We start from the raw sequence: 21,571 nt of genomic DNA on the forward strand, positions 1-21,571 counted from the left end.
AATAAAAACCTTACTTAAAAAAGAGATTAAGTTTAAGAGAATGCTATGGGTGGGGGGGGGGGGGTTACAAGGCATCTGGACCACCCTGTAGTACAGTAACTATGTTGCATTTATTTCGCATCGTACGTGGCCAACCGTGCCAATCGCCGGTGCGGGCAAGTGGAACGAATTCTGATGATTTTAGCCCAACAGCAGCAGCAAGCCATGACCCCCCGGACAGCAGCAGAGAGGTCAATGGCTCAAGGGTGGAAAAAACCCGATTTTTTTTGCTAATTTTATCGGGTTATTGGTTTTATTAAAAAAAAAACGATTTTGTCGACAAAAAACATGGTTTTAATCCAGCAAGTCTCTTGATGAAAACGAGTTTTTCCACCGACTTCACGCTCAGGCTGTTCCTCAGCTTGGAGTGAATGAAGGCCATGGTGAAGAAGTTCCTCTCGGATGCGGCACTGGATGTGGCAATGCTGAACAGCTTGACGGCGATCTTTTGCAGTTCAGGCCACTCAATGCCATCGGACAGCCAATACACCATCGGCATCTTGCGACCTTTGACCATCATCTTGTAGCGGAACGTGTTGTTTGTTTTCTCTTTGTGGGGGCTATCAAATCGAATAAAACCAGATATTTGGCCATCTGAGATGATCGTTTTTTTTATTAAAACCATGAAAAACCCGATGATAAAAACCTGATGCTGCCAAAACTCTGGCTTGTTGGGGAAGGCAGTCCCAGGGGGGTTTCGATAATGGGAGAACATATGGCAAGAACGGCACGTTCTATCAACTTGCGGGTGAAGAACAAAAGGGATTTTGGTCTGCAGCCAGAGGGCGATGACTTTGACTGGCTTCCACGTAGTACCAAGTTCACGAGGAACTCTGGACGCAGGCCATCACATCCCACCCAGTACCTTGTTGCACTTAGTGGCCCTGAGGACCACTTTTCCACTTCAGCAACCGTGCATGGCCTTGTTCAAGCTATTGCTTGCGGTAGTTGGCTAAATGTGATGGTGAGTTGTTTCCGGACAGCTTGTTTGGTGAATTTGCTTCTTGGTGCCTTTGAACAAGACAGCATGGATGTGAACTACGTCGCATAACACACCCAGCAGTACACCACAGTCGAGGGTACATCACAAGTCGATCGCCAGGTCGTCCACACGTGGTTGGGTAAATTTGTGTGGACTATACCTCCTCCTCTTTTGAGATGTCTGACCAGCATGCACATTGAGAGCTTCATTCACAATTGGAGATTTTCAAGTTGATTCCCGGGTCTTGGATCAACTCGGCGTATCACCCATCCAGAGTCGATTTTGTAAGCACAACCCTGCGGGAAGTGAACAGTGATTGGGCGTGTGGGGGAGCATGCACCCTGCTATTGAAATATATAAATAACTAGCGGAAAGAACCCAGCATTGCCCGGGTGTTAAAAATATTTGAAAACTGCTCTTAAAAATGTAACAGCAGTGCGTACTGACTGTGGTGGTACCTGCTATGATGACAGCAGTGCATACTGACTGTGGTGGTACCTACTAGGATTACAGCAGTGCATACCGACTGTGGTGGTACTTGTTATCACTACAGTAGTAAATGTTGACTCTATAGCAGTATTTATCGACTGTATAGCACAAAGTACTCACCTGACAGAGTGGCATGGTGAGGCCTAGTCCCGTGCAAAGCCTCCGGCCTCACCTAGATTGTCCAGCCGGCCGAGGTGGCACCTTGGCAGGCTGGGGCTGGGCTGCTCCCCCTGACCCCCTCCCCAGCCACGATCTCCCCGGCCGCTCTGCAGTAATATCTACGGCCTATCGTGGTAACATCTAGCGACTGTGTAGTAGTAATAACTGGACGCATCGGGGTGGGGGGGGGACATCACACAGTGAAGAATTTACCTGAGCGTTTAGTGTATTTTATAGCATTTTTAACACGAAAGAAAATGTCCCCCTCACTCTCAGCAAAGGTGTGCAACTGGCAAGGGGCCGTCTACCCCACCAAAGGCACGTGAGTTGTTATGGTCGTGCACTCGTCATAAATAAATAAAAGGGAAGCGCACACAGATCGGCAGTAAATCGCTAATTAAGCTAATTTAAAGTTGACGGATGTGAAAAAGGAATAGCGCTTGCTCACCGCTGGGCTTACGGCGTGGTACCTGGCTGTTTTTTACATGAACCCCACCGTTGGAGAACCAAGCGCACGACCACACACAAACCCACACACAAAGCCACAAACCCACACACAATTTTTTTACTTTTATATATAAAAACTGCTTTCAAAGGAAAAATATAATAGGGCGACGTTTTAGACAAAGGCCCTTCTTCAATGCACATGCCCAAAACATAGTTATATGTATGGTCATGCTAATTTTGACGAATGTGTTAAAGTGTTTTGTTGTTATATATGCTTGTGCACCACTGCTTATGCAGCAGCGTCAGCAAATAATTTGCTTCATTGACTGATAGGACGGACAGAGATGCGCCCAAGCCTCTTATCTTATTTTGTTTGAAGAGCTTGATTACTATCACAGAGTACACTCGGTGAACTTTGTCCATAGTGCAAGCTGAAGCAGTAGGTGTGGAATTTGGACCGAGTAAGCTTGTTAAACCAGAGTCATTTCTCCCATTCCAGCATTTGAATAGGGTTGGAGCTGGGTGAGAATTATTATTCATGTAAAAAGGAATAATGTTGCTTATGTGAAGTGTGGCAAAAACGCACTGTCAAAACGCACTGTCAAGTGAAACGAATAAGGATTTGATTGTTTCAGCAAGATTTGTTGTCACCAGCGATTGGCACGTGGCTGAGATACAGCGGAGGGCACGGCGGCGCAGCGTGACTAAGATGGAGCTCCTCTCTCTCCTTGCTGGGGCTGTGGTGACGGTGGCTTGCATTCTGCTGGCCTCTTGGATATTCTGGCCGCAGCTGTGGCTGGGTGCTTGGCGCTCCCTGCGTCTCCTGCGCGATGCGATGTACAGGCACCGCCACTTGTCCCGCAAGCCCATCTTCTCCGTTCTGGACCGGCTGCTCGAGCGAGCGTCCGCCACTCCGCACAAGCTCTTCCTCACCTTCGAGGACGACAGCTGGACGTACGGGGAGTTCGTGCGCGACGTGGCTCGCACCGCGCACGCCTTTCAGGAGGTGGGTTGCCCTATACGCTCGACTCAGTTTGTGAGAACGGGCGTAGTCAAGATATATTTACCGCCACTAAGTGGTGAACGGCGGTTGTTATTGCTGTGCCTTGTCGTCATTCATAAGTGGCTACAGCACACATCATGATTACTGCTCGTTCCCCTCCGCCCTTCTATGCACGACCCCTTGCGATACAGTTGCATTTAGATGCTTTGGAACTACAAATGTAATTTGTGCGGTATCGCCGTGTTGCCTTTTCAGTTTGGGGGCGTGCGCCCGGGCGACACCGTGGCTCTGCTGATGGAGAACGAGCCGGCGTTCTTGTTCGTGCTGTTCGCATGCACATCCCTCGCGTGCCCCGCCATCCTCATGAACACGAATCTGCGCGGTCGCATGCTCTTGCACTGCCTGACCACGAGCAAAGCGCAATTCCTGGTCACTGGTTCTGGTGAGACTCCCATCTCGTCGATTGCACGTGGATGCTCTCGGTGCCCTGCGGGCTACGACACTCCTTGTATTCATGGGGTTAGAATAAGTTTGACCTATGATGTAATTTTTGCTTTTTTACATGTGATGCATTCGTTTCACGTGCATTGGTGTTTGCCACTCAGGCAATGGTCAATTGTAGATGCAATCAATAAACAAAATTTTTTCAAGCTAAGTTGCTATTAAGTCACAGCTACTCTCAGTTCCTTGAGGTTTCAATAGTTTAACCCTCCATTAAATTATGTTCTAAATATACTTAATTCAGAATTTATAATAATAAGAATAATTTACAACCCTTTTATCATTCCCCTAATTTACGAAGTCCTCCCCATCCTTTTCACTCGAGGGGGTTGTTTTGACCATACCTTCCCACACGGCTCAGTGTGGGTTCGTGAAGGCAAGGGCCCAGGTCCCTTTCATATATCACTCGTCACTGATGTTAACCATGGCCAGGAATTCAACTAAATTCACAAGTTCTGTCGCGCAGTGTTTCTGTTTCTCTAAAACTAGGGCCTAAGTTCAGTTGGGTCTGTACATGTCAGCAACCTGGAATATATTTCCACACGAGCCACATCCTGTCTACCTCTCGCTATGCCTGTGGCTACTTGTCGGGTGCCACCTTCCCGGGTTACTCGCCCCATCTAATACCATCAATATATTTAAGTTGTATGTTTCAAACGGCCAGTATACCTTGATTATAAGAATCAAACCTATTTGAATTATGCAGTACAAAGATCAGTGATATATGGCTGTGCCTGACCTCCAACCACGGACAGGGCCACTATTGGTGGCGGTGGAGGAAATGTCAGTGGAGATGAATGAGCTTCAAATCCGTCCTCTGGCCATGGGCGACGCAACCCCCGGGTCAGCTGTGCCATCACTCGCCTCCACTTTCCGTGAGGCCCCCTGCAACCTCCCAGCAGCCAGCGTGCGTGCGCACATCACTGCGAAGGACGCCTTCATATACATCTACACGTCCGGCACCACTGGTTTGTCTGATGACCCATACTGCTGTAATCATGTTCACCATCATCCTATTGTCATCATAATCACCATCAGTAGCATTGGCATTGCCATATTGTATGATCATTATTTCACCATCATCTATGCCAGACTTTTAATATCATAATTGGTAATTGTCTTATTTTTCTGTTGTATTCTAGTCTGTCAGCGAAATAATTTCCAACTGCTGTGCTACAAATAACAATAAAAAATTAAAAGAGACAATACTCAAATGTTTAACAGGTCCATTGATTCTCTCCCGATCCCACACATTGCCAGGACTCCCAAAGGCTGTGAAGGTCAGCCACACACGTGCATGGTCCGGAAACTTCAACTACTTAATGTCCGGCGTAAGAGCAGAGGATGTGGTGTACATCTTCCTGCCACTCTACCACAGCTCGGCTATCATGGCTGCGTTCATCGGCTCCCTCGACATCGGTAAGACTCCTGGGGTAACTGCTTTCCCACGCTTGTGATGTTTGTCCAAGCCCTGGATGTTAACCTACGCTGGTGACATCATCATCGGAGATCTGTGAGCCTCTCAATACTCGTGTCGTGAATCACTTCAGAGACACTAGTAGTAGGAGGCACTCTCGTTTATTCTAGCCATCACAAGTACAGGGGATAACTATACTATGGCCAGGACAGCTAGCACACTGCCTGATCAAGAGCGCCGAGGAGGTGAAGGCGAGGCCGAAGACGGGGATGAAGACTTGGTAGCACGACGGGTTCCATTCAAGACGACAGCCCCGACCCTGAGTCGGGGCCTCCCTTTTATCCCCCCCAGTGTGACCTGGCTCCGCCCTCGGCCATGCCCCCTTCTGGAACCTACCAGTAGGTTCCCGGCTTCACCTCACGTGTCCCCTCCTGTCACTTTTGCCCTACATTCTTTTTCCGGGCCTATCACATGCCCTGCCGGCAGACCGGGCTGCTACACCTTTAGATCCCCCTCTCTGCCAATAACAATTGCTATGTACCCTAGTGACACATTCTATGTCACTACATCACCCCCCCTGTGAAAAAAAACTGCCGTCCCGGCTGACCTTCATACCTCGCGTAGCGGGATGATAACACAATAACAACAACAACCATCATCCCACTTGCGAGTCAAATAACAAGAACAATACATAACCGGAACGTTAGAGTAGACAAGCAAAATTTCGAGAACACATGGCAATACACCCGGCCCCCAGAATATATACAACCCCCAATGACCGTCAGCGTGCCGCAGCCCATGAACAACAGGAAGGGCCCCAGTTCAACCGGTAGCCACAGCCCGGCTTGCATCTGTGTCTACCCGCCAGATGGCATTGGAATAAATAGGACGACTGAGGGCGGGTTATTTGAATCAAACAGTTTTGGGAACGGGTCCTCGTCGCCGGGCCCCCAGGTAGAACAAGAGCGGGTTTTCCAGGGACCCCGGGGACGACTTAAAAATTGCCTAACAGGCTCGGCCCCTAAGATGAAGGGGAAGAAGAAGAGGAAGCAGGTGGTGGTCGTTCCATCCTCCTTGGCTGGCTTGTAGACTGCGCAACTGGTGGTTCTGCGGGTGTCAGGTGCTGGGATCCTTTGGGACTGAAGGAGTGGAGGTTGGCACGGTGGAAGACGGCGAAGGCAGGAAGAATTGCCCAGGTTCGGCGTGGCATCCCTTGGGGATATGGCCCCGCAGGCCACACTTAAAATAAGTGACGGGGGCCCTCCACGGTGGAGGGAAGGTTCTGCTCCATTGTTCCCGCTCCCGTCGCGTCCCGTGTCGGCTCTCCCGCATGGACTCCCGGTGAGTGAGGCACAGACTTGAGGGGGCTCCTGACGCTCCAGTTCGTCCACTTCCCCCGAGGGTCTTGTACAGGCGGCCACCCCGGCTCGCCATCACAGGTTACAATGGGCCTGGATGCATCGAGCTATCTTGATTGAAGTCAGGTAGTCCTCCTCCATGGCGGGCAGAAAAACGTCCATTTCCTGGGTCAACGTCAACAGTCTCTCCAGCACCAGAGAGTCCAGGCCTGCCTGCTCCATCTTCGGGTATGCGGCTTGGTCTAGCGATATCAGCGCACTGTGAAAGGCGAGGGGCATCTCGGCCTCCCCCCGTCTTCGCATCACAAACTTTTGGCGCGCATTGGACGGTGGATCGAAAATTGCCGCCATTTGAGCATAGGCCTGTGACAGCATCGCCCTGTCCTTTGGGGGAACAGCATAGAACGCCGCCAAGGTGTCGTAATTGTCCAGGGTGGTGGGAAGAACTCGCAGCGCTTCTGCATTAGTCCATCCCGCAAGCACACACGAAGCGGCGAAACGGCACTGGAAGGCTGCCCAGTCACCCCCCGCAGCTGCAAACTCCCTCACGACTCACGACTGGCAGCCACTTCTTGAGGAAAGGCACCTCCGGGCAAGATGTTGGCGGCAGGTCGAATTTGGCAGGAAGCGATTCCTGCCCGATCGACAAAATGGCGGTCGCTCGCGCGGGACGGAGCTCCGCCGTTTCTTGCGCTTGGTTGGCGGCGACGGTAAGGCTGTCTGCTCGCTGCCCCCGAACCGCTGCGTCTTCCTCCGGCTCCTCCACCTCCAGCTGCACAACCAGCACTGCCACTGTGGACAGTAGGTCCGCGAGGCATGCGTTGCGTACACGCCGTCCTTCTCTGGACGGCGGTAGCGTAGAGTCGTCGTTCCCCACCCGCTGCTCCACCGGGATCGCCTCTTTGGGACCAGTTAACAGGGTCCCGGATTCCGGGGCTGTCTGGGGAATCACCTACCCGTCGTCTTCTTCATCCGAGGACGCTATGGTAAGAGCTTTCCTCCTCGTTGACTTTGACATTGTAAAGCAAACTTTTATTTCCCTATATTTCTAATGAAGTAAATTTTTTGGTTTAACACTTCTGGCACCAAATGTAGTGAATCACTTCAGAGACACTAATAGTAGGCACTCTCGTTTATTCTAGCCATCACAAGTACAGGGGACAACTATACTATGGTCAGGACAGCTAGCACACTGCCTGACCAACAACGCCGATGAGGTGAAGACGAGAACGGGGATGAAGACTTGGTAGAACGACGGGTTCCATTCCAGACTATAGCCCCGACCCTGAGTCGGGGCCTCCATTTTATCCCCTCCAGCATGGCCTGACTCCGCCCTCAGTCACGCCCCCTTCTGGAACCTACCAGAAGGTTCCCAGCTTCACATCACGTGTCCCCTCCATCACCTTTGTCTTACATCCCTTTCTCCGGCCTATCACATGCCCTGCTGGCAAACCGGACTGCTACACCCTCAGATCCCCCTCTCTGCCAGTAAGCAGCGCTACGTGCCTTAGTGACCCATTCTATGTTACTATACTCGTAAATCGCTCCTAATCTTTTGAGTAATCCATAGTCGACAATAATGTTACATGATTAACAGCATCGCTTTGATCACTTTTTCCTGTCGCTTACAAATAGAGCCAAGCCTATAGCAGTAGTGTGTTCCCGCATGTTGCAAAGGTTCATGGTTCAATTCCAGCGACTGCTCTGGTTAACGATAATATGCGCTGTATGCTTAAGAGTGGATGTTAAAGATCCCCTGACGTCATTCGCACGAGAAGGCCATTGTGCGCCTGTCAGGGTCCAAATTATAAAATTACCTGAAAATACTCTACTTAGCAAACATCATCCTCTAAAGGTAGAACAGAGTCCCAGGTCACCCTTTAAAATTAAATTATCCTTATCTCTTAACTTCTCGCTTGGTTCAACAAAATAAACTCGAAACAAATTCCTACACATGCAAATGTATGTGTACTGATAATTTATAGAATTGAACTCGCACCTGACCGTGTAATTTAGAATCTTTACTCAGAATCCGAATCCTTATTTATCCTGGAGGAGTGTATTGCACTGAATTCCACCAGTAGAGCCAATCACGGTTGCAATGGCAGTTGCATATTTGTCAGTTGCATTGCCTCGCATGTACACACTACATTGTTCAGATTTAAACTGAACGTTGGCTATAACAATATGTCTTCTTGGTTCTTTCGGTAAAGTCACGTAGAAGGGAAGTAATACAATAATAAAAATAAAACATAATAAAACAATTCTCACGACGTTTCGGCCACAACGCAAGCAGCCGTCCTCAGGTGAAAACCAGGTCCGTCGAGGCGACAGAGTCTGAATGAAACAGCACACGAGCTTGGAGCATATATATAAGCTGGGCGCATTGACAAAGGAATTTGCATATCAAAAGGAATTTAGCATATTTATGGGAAATGCAGGAATGTGATTAGTACTGCATATGCATGTGCATTATGCAGGATTAACAGCATCAAAGGGAGCTGCAGTTACTGCTGCTGCAGCAGTTGCTGCTGCTGCTGCAGTTTCTGCTGCTGCTGCAGTTTCTGCTGCTGCTGCAGTTGCTGCTGCTGCTGCACTTGCTGCTGCTGCCTGCTGCTGCTGCACTTGCTGCTGCTGCTGCACTTGCTGCTGCTGCTGCACTTGCTGCTGCTGCTGCTGCAGTTGCTGCCTTATCCATTTTAATATAACACTATGTATTATTCTACCCACCCTAATGTGTATCATACTGCTATATGTTTACTGTACAATTACGACACCATACATTACTCTGCACACTGCACCATGCCAGTGAGTGGAACGCGGTCTGAAAGTCACCGTAAACGTGAACACAATCAGTTAAGATCCGAAATGGTTTATTACGTCCTTCCAATGATTGCTAAGCCAGAATCCATCTTCTCGGTTGAAATTGTCTCTGTGTTTGTATATGTGGATCGCCTCATGAACGAATCTCTCATGATAGCCAGATGGCTTGCAGAGAACCTCTGTCTTGGAGAAGTCAATGTCATGTGAGCCCACTGAATTGTAACAGTGATCTGCCACGGCTGAGGTGTTTGTCCTACCGTGTTTCAGGTCTGCCTTATGTTCACGGATGCGGTCTGAGACATGTCGTTTGGTTTCTCCAATGTAACTGCTACCACAGAGGCAACTTAGTTTGTAGACGCCAGGGTACTGTATGTCTGGAACCACATCTTTTACAGACGGGACCAGATCACGGATTTTATGTACTGTGTTGAATCGGACCTGGATCTTGTGTTTAATCAGGATTTTGGAGATCTTTTTTGTGACCCCAGCAATGTAGGGTAAGGTGATGGTCTTGAAAGGCTCCTCAACAGGATCCTTCTTGATGGTTGGAGTGATGGCTTTGCGGATTGTGTAGTCGGAGTAACCATTAGCCTTAAGAGCTTGGCGTACGTGTTTGAGTTCACTGGAAATGTGTTCATGGTCGGAGATGCATTGGGCTCTATGATATAGAGTCTTGATGAGGGAATTCTTCTGGGATGGATGGTGGTGGGAATCCGGTTTTAGATAAGCATCCGTGTGGGTGGCTTTCCTGTAGACAGAGTGGCTCATTGAACCATCAGGTCTCCTTTTGATTAGGACATCCAAAAAGGGTAGCTTGCCATCATTTTCGACTTCCATGGTGAATCTGATGGCTGGGTGTATGGAATTGATGTGGTCGAGAAATTGGTCTAGAGCAGGCCGGCCATGTGGCCAGATGACAAAATTATAAAATTACCGAACTAGATCAGTTAGACAAGACACTCTACAAATCACACTTATCTTTGAGTGTAACAATGTCCACATCGGATTGGGAACATGTGGAAAAAATGACTGCCTCTTCAGCTGCCGCTATGTCGACTAAATGTAAGGACAACTTGATTTCCAAATTCAACCGCCTCTCAAACAAGAAACCGGACCCACACATTGAAAAGCTAGATGTTAACAAAGTCGTAATTAATCGCAGTAACAGTCCTATTTCTGAAGGTTCGAAATCCGTTTTAGCTAAAGGACTAAACTTTGCAGTCACACCTAGACACATACCAGTTAATGATATAATTGCTCGAGTAGATGTAGCTCTCAAGGGCTTGAGTCACATCGCTGCAGACGTAGCAAGATCTGAAATCTCTGTAACCCTCAAAAACGCTAAGATGCCAGCTAGCAACATCAGCAAAGATGAGCGTTTTGAATTAGCTCAATTAAAAAAGAGGGATGACATTGTCATCCTCTCAGCCGACAAAGGCAATGCCACTGTCATCATGGACAAAATAGAATACAACAACAAAATTCAAGAACTACTCAACGATGGCAGCTATACAAAAATAAAAAGAGACCCCACCAACAGCCTCGTCTCCAAAACCAACAACATCATTTCTGCTTCAACCGCATTAATTGATCAGACCAAACAGTTCTCGTTGAAACCTTCTGCAGCCAGGCCACCAAGATTGTACGGCTTGCCAAAGATACATAAAGAAGATACACCTCTTCGTCCCATTGTCTCTACTATCAACTCCCCCACTTACAAACTGGCTCGTTTTTTGTCCGAAATCCTACGGCCTTTCACTGGAAAAACCACCTCTGCAGTACTAAACTCTACTGACCTGGTATCGACAATCAAGGGGATTGCCCTGTCCCCAGACGACCTGCTTGTCAGTTTTGATGTGGTTTCCTTGTTCACCAAGGTGCCTGTGCCTGACACCATCGCAATCATTGAAGACTTGGTTCATCAAGGACTGAATGCTGGGGTACCCCCCCTGGTGAGACACTGCTTAACCAATACATACTTCACCTGGAATGGAACCTTCTACAAGCAAATTGAGGGCACCCCAATGGGCTCCCCCCTATCTCCGGTTGTAGCCAACATCTTCATGGAGAAATTTGAGACGGACGCCATCCAGACTGCCACTCTACGCCCGACCTTATGGAAGAGGTACAGTAGACGACACTTTTGTCATCTGGCCACATGGCCGGCCTGCTCTAGACCAATTTCTCGACCACATCAATTCCATACACCCAGCCATCAGATTCACCATGGAAGTCGAAAATGATGGCAAGCTACCCTTTTTGGATGTCCTAATCAAAAGGAGACCTGATGGTTCAATGAGCCACTCTGTCTACAGGAAAGCCACCCACACGGATGCTTATCTAAAACCGGATTCCCACCACCATCCATCCCAGAAGAATTCCCTCATCAAGACTCTATATCATAGAGCCCAATGCATCTCCGACCATGAACACATTTCCAGTGAACTCAAACACGTACGCCAAGCTCTTAAGGCTAATGGTTACTCCGACTACACAATCCGCAAAGCCATCACTCCAACCATCAAGAAGGATCCTGTTGAGGAGCCTTTCAAGACCATCACCTTACCCTACATTGCTGGGGTCACAAAAAAGATCTCCAAAATCCTGATTAAACACAAGATCCAGGTCCGATTCAACACAGTACATAAAATCCGTGATCTGGTCCCGTCTGTAAAAGATGTGGTTCCAGACATACAGTACCCTGGCGTCTACAAACTAAGTTGCCTCTGTGGTAGCAGTTACATTGGAGAAACCAAACGACATGTCTCAGACCGCATCCGTGAACATAAGGCAGACCTGAAACACGGTAGGACAAACACCTCAGCCGTGGCAGATCACTGTTACAATTCAGTGGGCTCACATGACATTGACTTCTCCAAGACAGAGGTTCTCTGCAAGCCATCTGGCTATCATGAGAGATTCGTTCATGAGGAGATCCACATATACAAACACAGAGACAATTTCAACCGAGAAGATGGATTCTGGCTTAGCAATCATTGGAAGGACGTAATAAACCATTTCGGATCTTAACTGATTGTGTTCACGTTTACGGTGACTTTCAGACCGCGTTCCACTCACTGGCATGGTGCAGTGTGCAGAGTAATGTATGGTGTCGTAATTGTACAGTAAACATATAGCAGTATGATACACATTAGGGTGGGTAGAATAATACATAGTGTTATATTAAAATGGATAAGGCAGCAACTGCAGCAGCAGCAGCAAGTGCAGCAGCAGCAAGTGCAGCAGCAGCAGCAAGTGCAGCAGCAGCAGCAAGTGCAGCGCAGCAGCAGCAGCAGCAGCAAGTGCAGCAGCAGCAGCAAGTGCGGCAGCAGCAGCAAGTGCAGCAGCAGCAGCAAGTGCAGCAGCAGCAGCAACTGCAGCAGCAGCAGCAACTGCAGCAGCAGCAGCAACTGCTGCAGCAGCAGTAACTGCAGCTCCCTTTGATGATGTTAATCCTGCATAATGCACATGCATATGCAGTACTAATCACATTCCTGCATTTCCCATAAATATGCTAAATTCCTTTTGATACGCAAATTCCTTTGTCAATGCGCCCAGCTTATATATATGCTCCAAGCTCGTGTGCTGTTTCATTCAGACTCTGTCGCCTCGACGGACCTGGTTTTCACCTGAGGACGGCTGCTTGCGTTGTGGCCGAAACGTCGTGAGAATTGTTTTATTATGTTTTATTTTTATTATTTTATTACTTCCCTTCTACGTGACTTTACCGAAATAACCAAGAAGATGAATCCCTGCAGTCACGAAAGCTTTAAATCGAAATATAACAATATGTTTTACCATTTCTGGAAAAATAACAGGTGCTAAGATGTTTAAACACAAAATTGAAACCTTTTGCAAGGAATCATGTCTGCATCCTGGCAAGGGGCTTTCCAATGATGAACGTTGGTTGCTTGCTCATCTTGCGCACGTATATAACTTTATCCAGGAGGGGGCACTGTGCATCTCACTTTCTCTGCTTGCGTGGGGAGATGTCATTGGGAGCAGTTCGCGCTACGCTGCTCTACGAACCCAGCCGCCCGAGTTCCATTCCGCTCACGGCCAAGACCAGTGACGATGATCTGAACCGTTCTTGGGCCTCCAACTGAAAGGTCGACTCAGCGTTAAAATAAGTACCTGGTCTGATATGTCAACATCGGATGTGGCGCTAACCAGCACCCCCCTCGTGTGCCACAAGTGCCGGCCTTCACAGGTGCTCGCTAACAGCACTTGCCCCAACAGTCTGTTAAAGGCTACACGGGGGATCTTTGCCCTGGTTTGGAGAGGGTGATCGCTCGTGTTGTTGGAAATAAGCTGAGGGTAAGAATATGATTCGGTGCTAACGGTTAGTTTGGTGGACCACCATGCAAATATGCATGTATGTTGAACTTATTTCGCATCGTACGAAGCCAACCGTGATAATCTGATGTGTTATAACGTCAGTAAACCAATGCCAGCAAATGAGCACATTCAGTCAATCGCCAACTTGTGTGTACGAGTCGCAATACAATCGAAATAGTTGTACAATGGGCAGTAAAATAAAATACGGTGCTTTGTGAAGAAGAAAAAAAATCGAGCAGTTCCGTGGACCACTTCCCACAGCCTTTTCGGACCACAGGGTGGGAACCATGAATGTAGGGCATAACGAATAGGGTTAACCGGAGGCTTTGGGTTGAGGTGAGGAGTCGGGTATGAATAGGGTTTTAACATGGGTTTATATGAGGGTGAGCACAGGGTTACGGCTTGGGTTGGGTTAAGATTCCAGGCCAGGTGCACTTTGAAGCCACGTGTCGAAGGCTCGCTGGCAAGAGGTCACGGGACAGACCCAGGTGCCGTGGGTTGACTGAGGTCATATGATACCTGACCTCGCACACACCTGACCTCGCAAGAGTGCAGAAGCGTGATCACCACATCTGCGCCTCTATATAAGGAACGAAAGAGTTAGACTTCACAAATCTGGCTGTCGCCTGATGAAGCTAGTTGTAATTACTGGCGAAACTTCGTACTCAGATTGTAAATGTTGTGGCTTGGCTCTCTAACAAACCGGTGTGCTGTACTAGTGACGAATTGGCATGTTCTGTTTACGTGACAACCCTTACTAGTTGGCTGTCGGGTGGTGGCGGGCTTAACGGCACAATTATATATTTACGCAATCTAACCCAAAAAAACAACCTCTATTATGGATGATATTGATCGCGAAAGCCTACCACGTGTTAAACTGACACCAGCACTGATCCCATTATTCCCCCCCCCCATCCCCCGTGTTGTCTCGTCGTCTCATCCCCTGGCTTCAGGTGCGCGCTTGGTTCTACGGAGGAAGTTCTCCGCGAGCCACTTTTGGGGAGACTGCCGCCGGCACGGCGTCACCGTATTTCAGTACGTCGGCGAGATCTGCCGCTACCTCCTCAGCCAGCCCAAGGTGCCAAGTGCTGCCTCGTTACCGATCAATGCGCGTTTATATTTGGATCAAGCAATTGCGGGTGATGGGCTCTCAAAATGAGAACCATGTACGTGGACATGTACGGCCCTTTTTGTCAAGGCACTGCTGCATGAGGAGTGCTTCTCAATGGCATGGGGGTCATGGGGGGGTTGAACATACTTCAGTGAATTCAGTTCAGAAATTCAGTGAAGAAGCTCCTAGGCACGCAGAGCAAAATGTCAGACATAATGCCCAATGACACACGATAACAACACCGACAACACGTCGGAGCAATAGACAGTACAGCATAAGTGCCAAAACACCTACTCAGTGATAGTACACCACCTTATACATTTTCTGCATTGTCAGTGATGGCACACACACTATCATGTCCTCTCCATAGATGCTACGAAAACGAAATTTCGCTCAAGGAACATTCTTTTCCCCACCCTCCCTGCCTCCCTCGCGTGCCGTGTCAAGAACGAGCTGGACCGCGTGCACTCGGTACGCATGGCCGTGGGGAACGGAATGCGAGCAGACGTGTGGGCGCGTTTTCTTGAGCGGCACGGGGACGTGAGATTCTGCGAGCTCTACGGCGCCACCGAGGGCAACGTGGGCTTTGTCAACGTGGATGGAAAGCTCGGGGCCTGCGGCCGGGACCTGCCCTTCCTGCGTGTGCGTCGTAATTTCTCAGCCGTTGTTATTATTGTTGTCATTCCGCTGTCAAATCCTGGCTTCTTGCCACACCTCCTTCTTCGCAGACTGCCTGGACCAAGGTTAGCTTAGGGAGTGTGCCTCTATTTTGGGTGTGCTGTCTTGGGACGATGTTAACAAAAACTCAACACGTTCGTCAACAACACTATGACCTTATTAAGGAAAATAGTAGAAATGTGTGATGTGTAGGGCAATGGCCCTTCTTTATAGCACAAATATTTAATATATTTAAATTTTAAGGCAGCGTTATTAAGAAACGTGTTGAGTTTGGGTTACTTGTGCCAACACAGTATCGTAAATAATATTTTTTCCTGGTTAATATCGACCCATAACACTCTTGATCACCATGAGAGGTGAAAATGCTGCTTTAGCTGTTGCTGAGCATTTAGACCTTGTTGAGTGGGGCCCTCCAGGGTTTGTTAAAATTGGGTTCATCATGAGCAACGGTCGATAGGTAAGCCCTGGCCAAATCCACAGGCATCTTACACAGATGGACTTTGGCACGTTGAATATTGTATGATTAAGAATGCAAATGAATACATACCACAAGGTAAGCAAGACATGAACTGCAAATCAAGAAGAAATACACTACAAAGTATAATTTGCAGAAAATTAACTATCATAATCGTAAGGCAGCAAACAAAGTAGTTTAAATCTACAGTGTCTTAAAATTCACAAAAATGTAAGTCTCCTGATTGAAATTAAAGATAGACCTAAAAAATATTTGTAAGACAGTCTTTGCCCCAGCAGTCAAAGGTAACAACTGTAGTGTTGTGGATTCAGGAGACGCCAGAGACGGTTCTTGGAGGCAACAGTATTTATTAAACCACCTCGCTCGGCAGTACAGTCCCAGAACACTCAGGGTTACTGTCCTCCTGTACCACTGTCTGGGGAGGTACTGCGTCCGAGCTAACATGCCCTAACACAGGACCACACTCAGGGTCCTCCGGCTCTGGGTGCGTAGGGGGAGGCTATTCTAACTCGCCATAGCCAGGGTGCGAGTACCGACCACTGACCCACTGGATCCGGCCCTTACAAGGACGTCGGGCCAGGGGTTCCCAGGGTCTCACCACTGAGCCGCACAGAGTCCCGGCCCTGATAAGGACCGCGGCCCTATTGGGCTGGTACTGCAGCCCCTCCCTTGGCGGTATGAGGTACCGCCTGCAGATGGGCCCCGTCTACCACTACCGGTAAGTGCGGCCCATCTACGGCACTACGTAACTATACCTTGTGCGGGAGGACTACAAGGGAAAGATGAGTGACCTTGAAACTGTTCGTGTGGCTTTACTTCGTTTCAGCTCCTCATAAAGTATGTTCTTGTTAAGTATGACCATGAAAAGGATGGACCAGTGCGTGATGACAAGGGCTTCTGCATCCCCTTACCCAGAGGTGAGGGTGCCAGACACTGACGACCATAGCTCAATAACAAGGCAGACACACCAAGAGGAGATTCAAAAATATTATTTTCATTCATAGCTGCTCCCGAACAGTACTTGCCCTATGTTTGTTAAAGCTTATATGTGGGATCTTTGTATTTGTCGGCATGTGGGTTAATGGAGCAGGACAGCCAGGTCTCCTGGTGGCCCCGATCTCGAAGCACATGCCATTCGATGGTTACTTGGGGAACGCCGAGTTCACGCAGAGGAAGATTCTGCACAACGTTTGCATGCATGGGGACCGCTACTTCAACTCGGGAGACATCATGCGCATCGACGAAGAAGGCTTCATCTACTTCATCGACAGGGTTGGGGATACTTTCAGGTGATTATCGCTCTCATTTTCATTATCTCTGTCTTCAGTTCAACGCTTAAGAGACAGGTCCATAGTTCACGCTCCTGATGTCTCATCTACCTTCTGCTTCCCCTCTGTCCCTGCTTTGGATGATCCCAGAAAGAAGAGTAGAGGTGATTTCCCCTGGTCTTCCTCGATTGTGTTCTATTAGATTATCTCCAGATAAATTATAATGCTGTACCTAGGACACTCATCAATCATCAGCATCTGGAATTATCATCATCAGCATCATCATATTACAGTTGTGGTTTTTAGTTTCCTCCCAAATGGAAGTCGTGTATTCCTACTTTTGGTTATGGTATGCAGGTGTAGTTATTTTGGCAATGTCAGCTCAGTGATCAGAGCTAGGCCATTGCGAGCGACCTCGGCTACACCCGACTGGCTTGAACTCGTGTGGATTCCTTGTTTCTGTCCATAAGGTGGAAAGGTGAGAACGTCTCGACCATGGAGGTGGCAGACACTCTGAGTGACCTGGACTTCATCAAGGAAGTCACAGTGTATGGTGTCACCATCCCAAGTTGGTGGCGCAGCTAATGATCGACTTTAAAACAAAACTTCAATGGAAAGCAGATTGATGAATGATTTAGTACCTTCTCACTACTCTTCTATCGCTACTACTATGGTTTCTGCCCCCGTGAACTTCACTCAGTGATTCCTCCTGCTCCCATGTTGGGGACTCAATCTTCCAGACTAATTAATACCTCAGTGGGCTTCGCCTGGTAGGGTGGGGATGGTTTCGTTTTATTTGTATGTTTTTGGCTGATTTCTTTACCTTTTTTGTACTTTGTACTGCTATCGTGTTTTTGTATCGATTGTTGTTGTATCGTTCTTACCTGCCCCTATTGGACATCTGTGAAAGATAACTGTATAGCTCGTAGAATTCCTCCAGTATAAATAAATATTCCTATTCAGACTACTCTTGTCTCATCCACACCACACTGCAGTTTAAAGTACCTCTGTCTTCTTATTCCCTCGCAACTGCTCAACTTTGGAACGTCCTTCCATTTGCCAAGTTCTTATAACTTTGCTCAATTCAAGAGATGTATTAACGATGACCTATCTACTTTCAATAATGCGGGGTGGGGTGTTGCTGGCCGCTTTGCATGTTGGGCCTCTGGGCTTTTCCTCGGCAATCATATATCACGAGCTTAATCAACGTTGATCTAATTTTTTCCCCTAGTTATTGAAGTAAAACATGTATCGGATCGCCCTCACCAAATGAACAATATGTTCACATTATATATAAGTGGTCATCAATCATTATGTCGTCAATATAATATTCATGGGAGTAACCACATGCTAAGAAACGTTTTATAGGCACTGAATAAATTTATATTATTTTCTATTTTGTGATGTTATGAATCTTTGTCTTCACTCGTTGTTCTTGTTGATAATGAACGTAGTTAAACAAGTTATAAAAAGTAACACTTAAGCATAGAGGATTCTTACACCAATGTGTGTAATTATCAGTACAGAAATTGATGGGTATCCTTTAGGGCAAACGTTTTGAGCAATTCTTTTATCAGTTTATCTTGTTTTCAATAAGGCAAGTCCAAAATAGCAAGACAACTTTATACTACCGGTCCATATATATTGGATCATCTTTACGAGAGTTGTAGTTCTGGACGGACAGAGCGAACGCATAAACGCTTTGAACATTAGTTTGAAACCATAAAAATATCACTATTAACCACCACCACTGCTGGTGGCTGCGTTTTTTGTTCTCAGATAACGAGGGCCGGGCCGGCATGGCAGCTGTGATCCTCGAGGAGGGCCACTCGCTCGACGGCCCGGAGCTGTACCGCCACGTTGTAGGACACTTGCCAACCTACGCCCGCCCTTACTTCATCCGCTTGCAGGTAGAGGTTGTCCGCCATGGAGCCTACAGAGTGGCGTCGCCGGACTGTGAGATATGAAGAGGCCTTAATCCAGTAGTTTGATTATGGCTGATCGTGATGGATGGGTGGATGAAGGGCTCAGGTCGATCCCCAACAGAGCTTTGAACTTAAAATCTTTTGATTGCAAGGCTTGCACTCAACCACTGTGCTACCACTGAGTTTTACAGTGTTTGATTTTTTTTCCTTCCCCCACATCTCTCCGATTAGCACGGTTGACTACGTATGGTGCAAAAGAAGTACATACAAGCTCACCCTGCCATAGGAATGTAGACTTTCCACCACTTGCTAAGGGCTACATACTCCTGATGATCACTGCCCCATGGTTACTTGAGTAGAAAAACTCTGGCATTTGGAGTTATTTTCAGATCATGGCAATGTTGTAAATAATATTTGCTGTACATGCTCAAAATGCTAACATCATTACATAAACATATGGGCATTTGATACAATCTATACCAAAGAACAGCAGGCATCCTTTAGTTTGTTTACACATTTTTATTTTCATTTCAAAATCACACTCAGAATATTTATTTATTATATTGGAGGAAAACGATGCGCTACAAAACTCATTTTGACAGATGTCTAGCAGGGGCAGGTTTTATCTGTGATTATTTTGTTTACTCGTAGTGTGTTTTCCTAATTATTTTACCATTCCGGATGTCACACCCTGAACCCCTTGTCACACAGGAAGCATTGGAGTTGACGAGCACATTCAAGCAGATCAAGACGCACCTCTTGCAGGAGGGCTTCAACCCGGCGCTCACCCCTGCGCCCTTGTTTTACCTGGACAATGCAGCGTGCAGCTACACGCCGCTAACTCAACAAATCTACGAGGGCATCGTCAGCGGCAAAGTGAAGCTCTGAGTGACGAGCGTGAGGGTTTTGAGCCAAATCATTCCTCAGAGGGATCAGAATCAGAATCTGTATTCATCCTGGAGGAATCCGATGTGCTATGAAGCTCTTTTTTCACAGATGTCCAGTTGGGTCAGGTTAGTCAGAAAGTTAGGTGGAACCATGGTGCTGAAGTTATGCCTATTTTTTACAATAAGAGGCGGATATCTGACACCAGTTGGGATTTGTATTAATCCAGCCCAATTCCTGAGCCACCGAGCCAACTCAGTTTTTTTAGTCTTTTGTGTCATACAAAAGCAGAGTTATGAGCGAACACCTACACATAATATGTCAAATATTTATACTGCCATTTGCTGGCAACACGTGATGATCTTCACGCAGTCTGCATGTGCCAATGGTGGTCAGCGTGCTATGCTATGATCTCGGCGACCCGAATTCAATTCCTGGTCACGGCCAACGTTTGTGGCGGGCGGTATTCTCCACCATTCTCTAACCTGCACTGCCCATAATGCTGAATTATGGTCAAACAACCCCTGTCACCAATATTGAATTGGGAGGTTTTCATTCAGCAGATGCTCGTTAAATGGCTGTAACTTACAATTGAGCAATCTCATAGTGCTGTTGGTGATTACGGTCATGGCGCTTAGGGATATTCGAGATATTTTGTGCAATGCCACCTCAGCAGTTGCCTTTATGTGCAAACGGAATTCAAATTGTATGGCTTGAATCCACTTCTCCCAAAACTAAGTGGTGAGAGGGGTACCGCGGTGTAGAAATGTTATCTCCCTTGCTGGGTATGCAAGCGGTCGTGGGTTTGATCCCAACCCTGACGCCTGCTGTATATTTGGAGTTTGCGTGTCTCTCTCCCTGTGGTTTCCCCTCAACTTTAAAAACATTTGTTTCGTTTATTTATCTGCTATAAATTGTCACATGATAAGCACTTCGTTGCGCTATTATTTGTGACCAGGTTGCTTCTGAAAAAGAGCTAATAGCCAGAGGTGGGACAAAGTCATTGTTATGCAAGTCCAAGTCGAGTCTGAAGTCATCAAATTTATGACTCGAGTCTGACTCGAGTCCAAGTCACATGACTCGAGTCCACACCTCAGAGGTGGGACAAAGTCATTGTTATGCAAGTCCAAGTCGAGTCTGAAGTCATCAAATTTATGACTCGAGTCTGACTCGAGTCCAAGTCACATGACTCGAGTCCACATCTCAGAGGTGGGACAAAGTCATTGTTATGCAAGTCCAAGTCGAGTCTGAAGTCATCAAATTCATGACTCGAGTCTGACTCGAGTCCAAGTCACATGACTCGAGTCCACACCTCTGCTAATAGCTGATCGGGCTTGACCTGATAAATAAAAGTTTATAGCTTTACATATTATAACTGTTCAATAACTAAAGACTTTTCACCATAGGTGGTACCAATTTCTCCTCTGACCCATGGAATACAGACCAATGGGCATGAGGTTTTAAAGCATGTCCAGGCAGTGATAGTATACAGTACATTCCCAAATTATGATATTTTATAACGAAATCACTTTACCTTTATTCCCCCAATGACAAATGTGTATTTCAAGTTTAAAAACTATGTATCAGATAAAATGACATTAAAATTGTTTATGAAAGAACATCTATCCATATGCCCCCATCATTTAGTACCCACAACTTGAATTACATCGCCT

The 21,571-nt window shown here is 47.3% G+C and overlaps 1 protein-coding gene across 1 annotated transcript; it reads left to right on the forward strand.

Moving 5' to 3' along the window:
• The first annotated feature begins 2,529 nt into the window (after positions 1 to 2,529).
• Positions 2,530 to 21,517, forward strand: LOC133346654 (long-chain fatty acid transport protein 2-like). The gene is made up of 11 exons (XM_061558392.1): positions 2,530 to 3,122; positions 3,375 to 3,561; positions 4,376 to 4,588; positions 4,881 to 5,039; positions 14,510 to 14,634; positions 15,115 to 15,309; positions 16,647 to 16,737; positions 16,911 to 17,109; positions 17,559 to 17,656; positions 18,868 to 18,998; positions 19,725 to 21,517. The coding sequence occupies exons 1-11, from the start codon at positions 2,826 to 2,828 to the stop codon at positions 19,899 to 19,901; spliced, it is 1,872 nt and encodes a 623-aa protein (XP_061414376.1). The 5' UTR covers positions 2,530 to 2,825; the 3' UTR covers positions 19,902 to 21,517.
• The last annotated feature ends 54 nt before the right edge of the window (positions 21,518 to 21,571 follow it).

The sequence above is a fragment of the Lethenteron reissneri genome, chromosome 24 (genome assembly GCF_015708825.2).
Source record: "Lethenteron reissneri isolate LAM-NWPU_2019-01 chromosome 24, ASM1570882v1, whole genome shotgun sequence".
In the NCBI taxonomy this organism is placed as follows: domain Eukaryota; kingdom Metazoa; phylum Chordata; class Hyperoartia; order Petromyzontiformes; family Petromyzontidae; genus Lethenteron; species Lethenteron reissneri.